The sequence below is a fragment of the Sphaerodactylus townsendi genome, linkage group LG14 (assembly GCF_021028975.2).
Source record: "Sphaerodactylus townsendi isolate TG3544 linkage group LG14, MPM_Stown_v2.3, whole genome shotgun sequence".
Lineage (NCBI taxonomy): Eukaryota > Metazoa > Chordata > Lepidosauria > Squamata > Sphaerodactylidae > Sphaerodactylus > Sphaerodactylus townsendi.
In genome coordinates this window covers 26363765-26377403 of record NC_059438.1, presented here as the reverse complement: position 1 = coordinate 26377403, position 13639 = coordinate 26363765, and the positions used below count along the sequence as shown (strand labels likewise).

At 48.8% G+C, this 13639-nt stretch overlaps 1 protein-coding gene across 2 annotated transcripts in view; it reads right to left on the bottom strand.

The window, feature by feature from the left end:
* KCTD15 (potassium channel tetramerization domain containing 15) overlaps nucleotides 1-11900 on the bottom strand; it is a 64696-nt gene extending 52796 nt beyond the window's left edge. The window contains exons 1-2 of one of the 2 annotated variants that reach the window (XM_048516161.1): nucleotides 10149-11900; nucleotides 3701-3879 (exon numbers count right to left, since the gene is read on the bottom strand). In XM_048516161.1, coding sequence (XP_048372118.1) covers nucleotides 3701-3864 — 164 coding nt within the window. In that variant the 5' untranslated portion in view covers nucleotides 3865-3879; nucleotides 10149-11900. Of the gene's footprint in view, nucleotides 1-3700; nucleotides 3880-9620; nucleotides 9944-10148 lie in introns of those variants that run through there. The other variant, XM_048516160.1, reaches the window with a different exon arrangement.
* Between the last annotated feature and the right edge of the window lie 1739 nt (nucleotides 11901-13639).

Genomic DNA, 13639 nt, shown 5'->3' with positions numbered 1-13639 from the left:
TCCCAAACCAAATTTGAATGTATCTTAGGGTAAGCTGTAACTGTAACTAAGCGGGTCTCCATCCAATGTGAAGGTGATAACATCCTAAAAGTATGAAGTATGAAAAGTCCAATCCAGGTGGAAATTTAACCCCAACTTATCTAACTTAATAACTTAAATGGTCAAGCAATGGCTGCAGAACTCAACCTATCCTTGAAACAAAATCACTCTACTTGTGTACTGATTTATACATTTGTATCCTACATTCTCACCTCTTCCAGGTCCACAGGAACCTGAGGGGGCTAAATCTCAGCAGTCTGCATTATAATTAGGCTCAGTGATTCGATAGAACAAAATGATAACAAATACCGAAAAAAGCTGTATTCGTCTTTTTCCAGCTTTTATCAGTCCCCAAAACATGCAGGGCTAATAAAAGCCGATCCAAATAGCTTAGAATGTTGAATGACGAATACATAATTGACATTTGGAGGATTTAAACTGAAGGCAGCCTTCAGTAGTGGCTAGCCGCCTTGGACTCCCTTTAAAGTTAACTAACTTGACTTGATATAGTTAAAAATAGAGAATCCCCACACCCCTTAAACTTAAGCTCTCATATAGTTAAAACTAGAGACATCCCTCCCCCAAGAATTTCCCTCCACTTTACTTACCATTGCTGTGTGTGTTGGAGGCTCTCTGGTGGGGTCTGGGGGTGGGGATGGGGAAGTGGCCTGAAGCCCAGCAGAAATGGTGCTTGAGCTGGCTCTGGCTGAGTCTCTCTCGCTCCTTCCCTGGAACTCTGTTGTTTTGTTAATTTGTTTGGAGACTGGATGACTCAGTCAGCCAGTGATTCTTATGCATTTCTGCTAGCTAGAACTTTGCAAAGCTTTGCACCTTGAGGGACAGGACACAGGAGAGAGGAAAAGTTTAATCTGCCCAAGACTGGGACCTGCTGAACCAAACTTCACCAAACCTGGGTGGTATCATCCAGAAGGTCTCCTGAAGATACCCTGCAATTTTGGTACTGCTAGCTTAAAAATCTGCCCCCAAAAGCTGAAAACCATAAAAAACTAAAAATTCAAATGGACCTGAATGTTTTCGGAAAATCCAAAAATATTCAGGTTTATCAAATCAGATATTCAGGAGTTTTGGCTTTAATGATAATTTTAAAGCCAAATCCAAATTTTACCATTTTTTTCAGTATTGCTCAAGTTTTATTATGATGCCAAAAGCTAGTCTAAAATTGTGGTTAACACTTATTGGAAGAGAATCTGGGAAGCCCAGTTACAAATCCCCCACTCTGCCCGGAGAGTTTGCTGGGTGACTTTGGGCCAGTCTCTGCCTTTGTCAGCCTAACCTACCTCACAGGGCTGGAGATGAGGACAAAACGGAGGAGAGGAAAATGACATTATAAGCTGCTTTGGGTCCCTTTTGAGGAGAAAAGGGAGGTACAACCAAACAGAACAAAACAAACAAACAAACAAACCTTTTTGGACAGTCTGGATTCCTGACTTTCTTCCAAACAAAACTACCGAATGTATACAGGTCCTTTACACTTTGGGGGAAGGGGGTGGGAAATCATTTCTCCTTAATGCAGAATCAAAGGTAGCTCATTACATCTCCACCCACTTCTGCCCCGGCTTTCCTCAAGACCTATTAGCCTTACAACAACCCTGTGATAAAGGCTTGGCTGAAAGACAGTGAATTGCCAAAGCCCCTGCACTGACTGCTGCAACCATCATTATATCAGCAAGAAACATCACAGTTCCCTGCATCAAACTGTAACAGGGGAATGCCTTCAAACGTCCACATGGTTCAATTGCATTTTCCCAGCTGAGGTTTCAAAGACGACCTTCACATGTTGTAAGACCACTGTGGGAAACACTCATGTATTCTGAGCATTTCCAAAGCAATCGTGCTTGCAACTGACTGACTGCAAGCCAAGACTCCCACAGCCAAACCCAACACCCTAGTCACTGGGGGCCATTTCACACATTAGACAAGAACGAAAGCTGCAACCAATGCTGGATCTCTGCTGTGTACACCTATATGGTTGATGTGTTCGCAAATACACATTTGTCTTATTCACACATGGAATGTTTAGGTACACACTTGAAAAGTCTTTGCTGCAGACTTTGGAACTGCAATGTGTGAAGTGAAATCTTGGAGGGTGTTCACTGAAATCCACTGTCACGTTTCTGCTGAGTGCACTCGGTCAAAATCTGTGGGTCTTTCTTCAATCACACAACCCCCATTCCTTTCACTAGGATTTGTGCAGGAGAATTCCCCAGTGGGATCTTGCTGTCGTCTCTAAACTTGATGACAGCAGGCCCAAATTTGAGACCTGCCAGGTCTTTCTTTGGAAAGGGCAATCTTAAACTGAATTACAAGGAAATCAGAAGAAGAGTTTGGATTGATACCCTTCCTGTCAGGAGACTCAAGGCGGCTTACAAGCTCCTTTCCCTCCCCCCCCCCCACAATAGACACCTTCTGAGGCAGGTGGGGCTGAGAGAGTTCTGAGAGAACTGTGACTGGCCCAAGGTCACCCAGCAAGGATGTAGGAGTGCAGAAACACATCTGGTTCACCAGATAAGCCTCTGCCACTCAGGTGCAGGAGTGGGGAATCAAACCTGGTTCTCCAGATTAGAATCCACCTGCTCTTAACCACTACACTATGCTGGCTCTTGGAGTGTAACCATGGTCAGGATTATGCTGTCATGGACCTATGAGCCTTTGGTTCATTCTGAAGGGTGACTATGTAGTACATGGGTACCTTTCTTTCCATCCTGACACAATACCCTTCTCTGATACACCTGCTGTTAAATCCCTTCCCCCATGACCATCCCAAAACTCAATCGAAGCATTGCCTGAAAAGACCCGACTGCAGAAGAATGCAGCATCTTGCAATTTGAACACCCCAAATGCTACACCTACCTGTAATCTGCATTGGCTCACATGCCCCCAAACCAAACTCAATAGGGATGGTAAAGAATTACCCAATGGAGGGTTTAACAGACACGCATCCAGACAGTACTCACACACTCCTGAGCATTTCCCAGCACAATGTATTCACTTGGAGAACGGAGTCATTCTGGGACATTTCCCTTTACTGTATGCTGGGTCAAAGATTCTGGCCCATAGCAACGCACATACTCTTGCAAGGATCACAACCAGACAGACAGCACAGTGGAAAATTCTGCTGAACACAACAGACATGTCAATCGTAAGCATGTTTCTTTGAGTCCGAATACTATTTTTCCCTCCAGCAGATTTTACCACCAAGCTTAGGATTAACGCAAACAGAACGGACTTGGAAGCAAGCTCCATGGAAATAAATAAGATTTCATAACAAAGGTGACCGAGACGACAAAGAGCGATTCCCATTGGACAACTCTACTGAAAAAGGAACGGTCAGTCCCGCAAGAGGTCTCTTGGGAGTTGCTGACATGCCCAAGTTAAAAACCGAGTTTTCAAAAAAAATATCTTTAGTTTTCACACAGAAGTATTGATCAGAGAAAAACATCCTCAACAGGTGCTTGCAACGCAGCATTGTTTAAATGAAAGGAGGGGGGGATTCAGAGCTGGTCTGAAAATCCCATAGATGCTTTGCAGTTCCCCTCTGTATAATCCCAAAAGCTGAATTATGATTACCCAACTGCCCTGTAGGTATCAGGCCTATTGCCATCCAATGAAAAGACACTCTCAGAAAATATGGCAGCCTTACCTGGAATCTGGGTACTTTGTCAATGTTGCCAAGCTGCTGGTATACATGTGTCCACCTACATCAATGTGCACAGGAGCATTAGATTTGGTCAGCTGAGCTGGGAGAGGAATTCCTTGGGCAGCCAGGGGAGAAACTGGAGACCGTGTTAAAGACAACCGGGACATAGCTCCTCCTTCCTCCTAGAGAAAGGGAAAAAAGAACAGGTTTTTTCTCTCTTAAATGCAGCTGTGCATTACCTTGATTCCACAGCGTGATCACAGATCTAATAAGATCATTTTTGCATCTGCCTGATCACATATTCAGCTAACAAATTATTGCCACCTCCGTAATTAAGTGTATTTGCATCATACTCTTCAAAGGACCAGAGGCGAAGAAAAAGATGCTTATTAGCAATAAGAAATCAAGGGAAAAAAATCTTTTTCAAGGTGTCAGCCTCAAGGGGCATAAAACAAACTGCAAAATTCTAATTAAAGGTCGCGGGCTTATGTGTTAGATGTGAAATATCCCCTGACAAACGAATAACCAATTTGTGAATTGGGATTCAGGGGTTTTTGCAAGTTTGTCTCAGTAACGAGACACCTCTAAATTAGTGACTTCCTCAGTACCTAAGGCGTTTCATTTAGACATGTAGTAAAATTCACATTAAACTTAAAACTATTTTCTTTGGAATCTTTTTCTTAAAAAAATAAACAAACACCTGCCTAACAAAGTAACATCCAGTTGTTATCTACACAATAATATTTATCATCGAACACAAGCACAAGACTCCAATCAATATTTTTTAAGAAATAAGTGACCATGCCGAATGTCACCTCCAATTACCCTGTAATCTCTTACAAGACCAGCAACATATATATATATATATATCCATGACCATCCTAGTCATATTTACATTCTTTTCAAGACAAGTTTAAACTCAAAATCACTGAAAAACAAGATACACACCAACACCCTCATCAATTTGAAAACATTACAGGGCTCTGATAAATGCAATAACTGAAACACTTTGGCATACCCTCTGGCGCCCAGAGACTGGTGAGAATCAATTTTTTAAGCACCAACAAAGAACACACCCTCTAAATTGCAAAAAAGACAATTCCGTAGCAGAGACAGGTAACCAAGCTGAAAATCCTGCCCATTCTTGGAAGCGTCAAAGCAAACCCATCACACTTCTCACCCTTTGCATGGCGAAGGAAAATGTGCCAAACAACATAGCTGTTCAACGTTTCTGGAGGTGACTGAACTTTCCTGGTATTTTGGTTTGCAGCGGGTCCACGAAGCAGCTACACCCCTGGTAAATCTCACAGGCTCTTCCTATGCCACACTCCACAGCAAATTACCATTTCTGCTACTTGGACCATATCTCTGAGAATCCTCAACCTCATTTCAAACGGCATCGGACTGCCACCTCCAGCCTAAGCAAAACCATTCTGCCGCGCAACAGACAACATTCCTTAGAAAGCACTTCCTTCCCCTTCCCGCCTTCTGCAACACACAGCAAAGGAACAAGGATATCATTTCTGACATCGTGATGAGAAAGGAGCAACTTCCTTGCCGCTCCAGCAATACATCACCCAATTAGGAATCCACATGCTTTTCGGTTTCTCTGGACATGAAGAACAGACGTCTGCCCTGCACGGGACCCAGGAATCCGCGCGGTCCCAAAACTTTAGCCACATGATAGCATTTTGACAATAGCACCACCTTCAAGGGGCTAGGAGAGGTGCTTTTAATGTACACAGGAAGAGCCCTGCTTTCTCCTGCCCCCAGCAGGTCTTACCAGCAGCCGATTTCTGCTTTTTAATTTTTTTTAAAAAAGAAATAATTATACATTTTAACCCCATTGTCTCCCTCTGTTTTGACTTGCTCATAGGTGCACATGAAACTATGCATTGCTCCGCTGCCAAATAAGACTAGCAGTTCTTCCGGCTGCGTTCCCTGGACTTTGGTTTCCGGGAGCTTGATGCTTCATCTCTGTTCTTGCCCTGGGTAGCTTATTATCCCTAATAAAAGTACAGGCTGTTTTGAGTTAACAGGAGACATCTTAGAAACCCCTGTAATTTCTGGCAGTCATTTTTGTCGCTGAAAAGGAAACTCCTTTGCACGCTCTTGCTCCTTTGCCTCGAAATCTTAACAGGAGGGGAACCTTCGAAATGTGCCAAAAAATCCCTCCCCCTGCCCTTTGCAATCTTACAGTTTCCGAGGCCAGAAATCACTACAGCCAGATACAAAGCAGGGGAGCCCCTCTGCCCCCACGGAAGTCAGGAGCTGGACTCCTGCTGATTGTAATGGAGCAGGATTACAGCCCTGGAGTTCTGGATCGATTCGTGCGCACTTGAGATGCCTACAGATCTGCCTCACGTTTACCCACCAGCACATTCCTCGCTCTGCAAAGCCTACCACACATCTGAGCCCAAGTCCATTTATCTGAGAGGATGTCCCTCAGCAGGGAGCTCACTTCCGGTCCCCTCTGAATAGGAACGCAGCTTCACAACCCAATCCCAGGTATGTTTACATGGAAGAGACCCTGCTTGGGTCCAGAGGGACTTACTTTTAAGCACTTCTAATCAGGATGGCAACTCCAGATTTTAACTGCAAAGCAATTCATACCCACATGGGATTTCTAACCCCCCACCCCCACCCCCCCGGCAAAAAATGAATTTTTGGATAGTTCCTCCATCACATACCAGGTGCAAAAATCTAAAGCTCTGCAGCCCGGAATGTTGAGCAGTTCTCAGTCAAAATTTGATCAGAACGGGCGCAGAGATTGCAAACAAACAAATGACCCCCCCCCCCCCGAAAAAAACCCCCCAGGTGTCAAAGAAGAGGGATGCCATTCTCTGAATGTGCAGCCTCAGCTTTATTCTAGGCCAATCACAAAGGTATTTTTTTCCGTACACACAACAAAGAAAACTGTGATCTTGCCCGCATCAATAATTTTGGTCACACACGGTAAAAGAATATAATTCTGGCGGGCAGGGGCAGACTCTGTGTCTGCTTAACAGCTTTAAAATCTTTCAAGGTACAGTCCAGTGAAGGCCTTTTCAAAGTCCTGAAAAAGCTGCCACAGGTCATCAAGACTCAGTTTTAAAAAACCCCATCCCAACAAGTGTCACACAGACTTCGAGTCAACTACACATAGTCTGCCTACACCAAGAATCCGTGGAGAGAAGTTGCTGAAGGCAGTTGCTGAGGGCAGGACAGCACAGTCCACTGGAAGTCCCCCTGCACCAGAGGAGGTGCAAGAGCACAGATTGCTTTCAGTGTGGCTGACACAGGAGAACTTCCCAGCGATTCCAGCCACTGCAAAGGGAGGAGAAGGCAGGGAAACAAATGTCGGGGCTCCATATAAACCAACATGGCACCCCAAGCCCATTCCAAAACTCTCTCCCTCTCTGTGGCGCGCGCCTGCTTCCAAAGCATCCCTCCCCAGGATCTCGGCACAGGTGGCTTGCCTCTCCCTGCCTTCCCTCCGCCAAGTGCGCGCACACTGCTTGTAAAAACTATTTGCCCATGGAAAGTGAAATAATCACCCGCCCATGCTCATTTACACACAAAATGATTTTGTGTCCCATTGAGCACACAGTTGTTCAGCACTCTAGGGGTAATTAAACTAGCTAGGCTGCTACAGCTTGAGATTATTTCATCGAATGGTTCCCCCCCCCCTTTTCCCTCCCCCCTCCACCAAAGCTGCTTCTTTCCTAAGCTGTTATTTTAACCATAAAAGGTAAACAGAAGGCAGTTGTAAGAGCTCCAATTCAACCGCAGGCCCCCCGGCCATCAGCCCAAGGCAGAGAATGCTGTAAGACTGCAGAATGTTCCAGTGTTGTTTGCCTGCCTGCCTGCCTGCCTGCCTTCCCCTCTCTCTCTTTCTCTCTCTGTTCAGCCTACAGGAATATCCTTCATTTAATGCAACCTCTTCGGATGATAAGATATGAAATTCTACTATCAAAAAAAAAAGAAGAAGAAGAAAAAGACTTCAAAAGTGCAAGAGAAGTTTGGGGTGAATGGAGCATTCCCTCCCGTGCACACAGCTGGGGGCCGTGGTATCCCACACTGCTGATGATGCGGGAAGATGGGGAGAGGGAGATACAGCCAAAATCAGCTGCAGAGAGGTGGAGGCTCCCCCAACAGGTCAGGGCCCAGGGAGGTGAAAGGTCACCCCAAAGAAACAAGGCATCCCTCTGCAAGGGATTCAAAACACGAAGGAGGAGGAGAAAAGGCGGCATCTCCGAAGGAGGGGCAAAGTTTAAAAGCGATGCACAAAAGCACTTAAGGAAGGGGGGGAAATAAATAAAAGCCCACAGATGGGAAGCACAGCTAATTAAGAATGTAAAAAGGCTTTTGTTGCCGAAGTTTTATTGTTGCCAGGAATTAAAAAAAAGAGAGAGGAGAGAATTAATTGAAACTAATGCTGTTATTCACTCGGTGCCGTTTTAATTCCTTCATGCCCATTTAAGACGGGGAATGGAAACGGCAGGATTTCCAGGCGGGGGTGATGGTGGGGTTTGACGCTGAGGGCAGATCGGATCGATCCAGGCAAGGCTGCCTCTGCCCACCCAAAGGGGCATCAACTCTCCCTCTTAGGTACCCAAGTCGACCCCAGTGGATTGGTGGGGAGCCCTGTCCAAGAAGGAGTTGTCTCACTCAAGTCCTTTTTTGGAGGGTGGGAGGGGGGCTGGGTTGGGCCACAGATCTACCTGTTGGATCTCAACCACATTCCTTGCCAAAACACCAGAGCAGGTCATGTTTGAGATTCTGTCACAGAGGGATTGAATGGGAAGGTCCCTTGTACCCCCATCCTCAAGAAACTCTGAAGAATACACAACTACCAAAGACCTTGCCCACCGGTGTGGTCCTCCCAGCAACATCCCTGAGGTAAAGCTCTGGGCGACCCATCTCCTCCTCCAGCACAAAGGATGCTTGGCTCCTGAGCACCCAGAATCTTTGGGAACTCAGTGGTCCAGATAACCCACAATAACCCACAGATGCCCAGGGCACTCCAAGGGCTCCTCCAATTGTGGCTAAGGTGCCAGGTAAAACCTCTCGCGTATTTTTTACAAAACCCACCAACTCAAGTGAAGCAGGAGCAGTGGGCCTCCAAACTTTTCAGCTCCCCATTCGCAGGACCCATCGGGCAACAACACACTAGTCCCCTGCCCATCATTCGCCCAGGCCTGTGCTGGCCCAAGGCCCGGGGACTTTCCTGCCAAGCGAATGGCAGTCGCATCCGCAGGAAGTTTCCGCTCAAGTCTCTGACTTCCCTGGCCGGTCCCTGAGTCCCAAACAAAAACTCTGTGCTTAAAACACACCCAAGTCCTTCTTAGGGCCGCAGAAGCCGGCCACGCTCAGAGGGCATGCCCATACAAAATCACCATCACCATCAAAATAAATCAAAATTTAACTACAAGCACAACATGGCGTCTTTACTTAATTCTCTCACATTGCAAACAAGGTAAGATAAATAAAAGGAAGGATGGATGGAAAAGGAGGGGGGGGGGCAAAGATGGGGCCAAGGCTGGAGATCATCAGGCCAGGCCAAGTCCCTGAATCAGGGAGGCGGTGGAAGCATGTACCAACAGACATGCCAACTATCGCCTCCAGTGCTCGCCAAAGTCTCCAAGCCAAGCCGGCTGGCGGCCCCCCCCCTCCCCGCCTGGCGCCAGAGTTTCAGTCCCAACCCGCCTGCTCCCCCACTCCCCTAGGGGGAAAAAAGCACCCAAGTATCTGCCCTCCCCATTGTCGACATCCTTCTCTGGTCTTTTGTGCCGCGCCAGCCCTGGGGCGGGGGGTACCCTAAGGCACGAACAGGCCCCCCCCCGTCCTGCTTTCCCCCTTTCCCCCCCGTAAACCCTTCCTGCCTCCCCCCACCCCCCGTTCCGGCCAGCCGGCCAGCCAGCCATGCGCTCTCGCTCGGTACCATTCATACGCTGCCGGGACCCCAGGAGCGCCGCTCGCTTTCTTCCCTCCTCGCCAGCCGCAGCCTGGGGGGCGGGGCGGGGGTGCTAAGAGGGCATCGGGAGCCAGCTGGGCATCGGGGCCAAAGCAGCGCCGGCCGGCCTCTCCATGCTGCCGCTTCACCTCTCTTTCTTGGGGCGGGGGGGGAGCGCCAGAGAGAGGGAAGCCACCGCCAAAGCGCACCACGTCGGAGGCGCACCAGCCCCAGCCAGCCCCACCGCGCCGCGAAGGGAAAAAGGGAGGGCGGCTGTCGCTTTAAAAGCCCAGCCTCGCTTCGCGCTCCCGCTCCCTCTCTCTGCACACCCCGAGTTGAGTTGCAAGAAGCACTTTCCAAAAAAAAGAGAGAGAGAGAAAATTCCCATGCAACGCGATGCAAACGCCGAGCCCGGGCACGCGCCCTCCTGACTCCGTGCAAAGCGCCCGAGCGGGAGCCGAACGACAAACCCGCCGGAGACAGACAGACCCGGCCGGCGCCGGGGCTCGCCCTTACCTTGTGCGCCCCAGGAGACGTGCGAGCCCCCCTGGGCGCTCCGGGCTCCGGGCACGGGCGGTGCGCGGCGACCTCGCCTGCCTGCCTGCCTGGCCGGCGCTGGGCAAGCTCGGGCCGCGGGGTCCTTTGCAGCTCACCGGCTGCTCACCGCCTCCTCCTGCTGCTGCTGCTGCTGCGACGACGGAATATTAGAGATTTGCAGGCTTCTTCCCCCCCCCCCCTCCTCCCCGGGTCTCATTCAGAGAGAGTGGGATCGCCTCGCTCTCTGCGCCCCCCGCTTCGTGTCTTTCGGGTTGTTGTTGTCTGTCTACATGGGGAAGGAAAGGAAAAAGGGGGGGGGGAGAAGAAGAGGGGGGGGCAGAAGCGCCTTGAGACGAAGCAGCCGCGGCTGTTATGAGAAGAAAGGCTATAATCTCCTCTCTAAATAACGCAGGGAGGGAGCGGGAGTGAGGGGGGGGGGACGCGCGCGGATTGTGGCTCCGGGCTGTGCAAACGCCTCGCGGGCACCGCGCTGGGCTGCAATTAGCGCAGCCCTTTCGCTCTCGCCTTGGCTAATTTTGCGAGCAAAACGGGGATCTCCCCCCCCCCCTTCCAGATTTCCTGTGGTTGCTTTTGCAACATTAACTCTTTCTCGAACAGGGTTTTCTTTTTGAAAAATCCGGTTACAGCCTCCCCCACCCCACCACTCCGGAACCGCTACCTACTTTCCCCTTCCTTTTAAGCTGACCTCTCCCCCCACCCCCTCCTCAGTCTCTCTCTCTCTCTCTCGGTGCTGTGCAAAAATCCCCCCCTTTTTTTGCTAACGGTTCTGAGATCGCCTTTTTTCCTCGGCTGGGGGGATAACGGTTTAACGGCGCCGAAGTAGCAGGGCCGGAGTCACGTCCTTGCATAGACTTAGTGGGAAGGAGGCGGGGGGGGGGGGGGGGGGAGAAAAGCTGATTTTAATCACTGTCATTCGGGCTGATGTAATATTTCCCGGGGCGTTTGCAACTCGGCATCAATTGCCAGCTCCCGGAGAAGTAACGCGGGGCACGTTTCGCACATCGCCGGAGTCCACCCCGAGTAAATTAGGGGCGCACCCGAGCTGCACTTGTTGATAAACTAAAGCAAGTTTGGGGAATTTTTTTTAATTAATTTTTTTTTTTTTGTACGGCCGTCAGGATGCAGAGCGGGGGGCCAGGGAAACGTGGCGACGGGCAGAAGATGCCCTGCTTTCTCTCTCTGTGTGTGTGTGTCTCCTTATGGCAGCCCCCTCTCCGTGCCCCCCCCCCCTTAACCCCCCTCCGCTAACGTCTCGCCTTGTAAACGCCACATTTCCTGCAGGCCCTTGAAAGCAAATGACGTCCCCGGACTTGCTTTGTGCGATTGCAGAAAGGGCCCTGGCAGGCCGCCGCCGGCCAAATGCGCCATTTCAATTGATGGCGCACGGCGAGATGGAGATGTCTGCCGCCGCCGCCGTGCTCGGCCAAGGAGGAGGAGGAGGAGGCGGGCGGGCGAGGGGAGCAGCCTCCGCCGGCCCGGCAGGAGCGGCAGCCGAGCGGGGCTTTGCCTTCCCTTCCCCCCTTGGAGCCGCTCCCCGCCCCTCCGCCTCTCCCCGCGCCTCCAGCCCTCGCCATAAACTTTGAACAAAAGCAGCTCCGGTCGGGGCCAAGCGGTTCTGCAGAGAGCACCCCCCGGGCCCGCCCGCAGCCTGCCCCGGAGCCCCTGCAAGGATGGGCTGGCTGGCTGGCTGGCTGGCTGCAATCAACTGGGGCGGGCGGGTCACTCTTTCTTTCCTTTTCCTTTCTTTCGTTCTCTTCTCTCTCCTCTTTCTTTTCTGTCCCTTGCCCTTCTTTCTTTCTCTTTTCTCTTTTCCCTTCTTTTTCTTCTCTGTCTTTTCCTTTTCTCTCTCTTCTCTCTTTTCCTTTCTTTTCTTTCTATCTATTTTCTATTTTTTATTTTCTGTCTCTTTGCCCTTCTTTTTCTTCTCTCTTCCTTTCTTTTTGTTCTTTCTTTCTTTCTTTCTTTCTTTCTTTCTTTCTTTCTTTCTTTCTTTCTTTCTTTCTTTCTTTCTTTCTTTCTTTCTTTCTTTCTTTCTTTCTTTCTTTCTTTCATATCAAATTCCCAGTCTCTATCCTCAACTGCTCCTTGGATGCTTCCTCTTAGATCACCTTTCTCCTTTTCTTCCTTAGGAAGATAGTAGATACCTACCTCTCCCCCTCCCCACCCACTCTCCACAGACAAATTGCAATAGTGTTAAGAGAGGCCTACCACCTCAGGGAAGAAACTTCAGTTAAAAACTGGGTCAGTGTGTCCCCGCAAGTATTGGCCGCCAGGCCTCACCTTCTCTTTTCCTGGCAATGGCTTGAAATCAATTCTGGACAAGAAGTTCAGCCAGGCTGATCTTCTGTGAAGATGGGGGTGTCCCCCAGATCACTAGCTCTTGGTCGTTTATGGCTCCAATCTCCAGAATAAACTTTTAAAATTATAAATCTACAATAAGTGCATTAAAATACAATACATGTGCAAATGTGGATCTGGAATAAACAGGGAACATTATTCATGTACTTTTTATTGGCAAAGTTATAACATGTAACAGTTCAGGAATGTGACTTGGGTAACTGGTATGCTCCGTAACCATCCAACTATTGCCCTTCACATCCTGGGGAACAAATGTGCATTTGTATTGGGGGGGGGGGGGAGGAGGATCTTTAGCTAAACAAACTTCCTTTTAAATAAACAGAGCCACAGTTTATATATCTTGATAAGGGGTTCATCTGACTTCTGGAATGCTAGGCACAGATTCGTTATCTCATCCTGTCTACTCTTCCCACTCAAGTTTTACCCTTGTTTCCTGTTCTGTGCTTTCATACATATTCTTCGTCAGCAGCAGGTCTTCTGTAGGGTATGGATCCGGAGACTGTGCCTCCTTCTCCCCAGCTTCAGGGTCACAGCTTCAACCCCAATTTCCAGCTCTTGCAAATGACTGTATGTATGTGTAACAGGAGCCGGAGTGGGGGAGAATGAAACGAAGTGTACATCTGCAGCGCCTGCTAGCTGCAAAGAGGTGTCACTGCAGAAAAGTTATGTAATTTTTAATTTTTTTTGTTTTGGCTTCAAAAGGTCATGCCACGTTTAGGGTCTGAAGGGCAGTGAGTTGGGCCCGCCTCTGTTTTCGCCCTCTTCTGCCAAAAAGAAAAGAAAATTTGTACAAGAAAGATTTTTTAAATGAAGATTTCTTCCCGTTGGCTTTCCTGATTACTGGCGGGGGGTGGGGGGGGAGGCGAGCAGAAAGGGCCGTCTGTCCTGATTCCATTTCTGAGGAGCCCAGAGAAAGAGGAGAAAGCCTCTTAAAAAAAAACAAACCCAGAGCTTTTTTTAAAAGTTATCTTCCGTAACAGGGATAAACAGAAACTTTTTTCCTAAGGGGAAGGGTTTATTTATTTATTTATTTCCCAAGTACAAACTACAGGAGAAGAGGGAAATTTTCTCATTAAAGTAACATCCCTGCA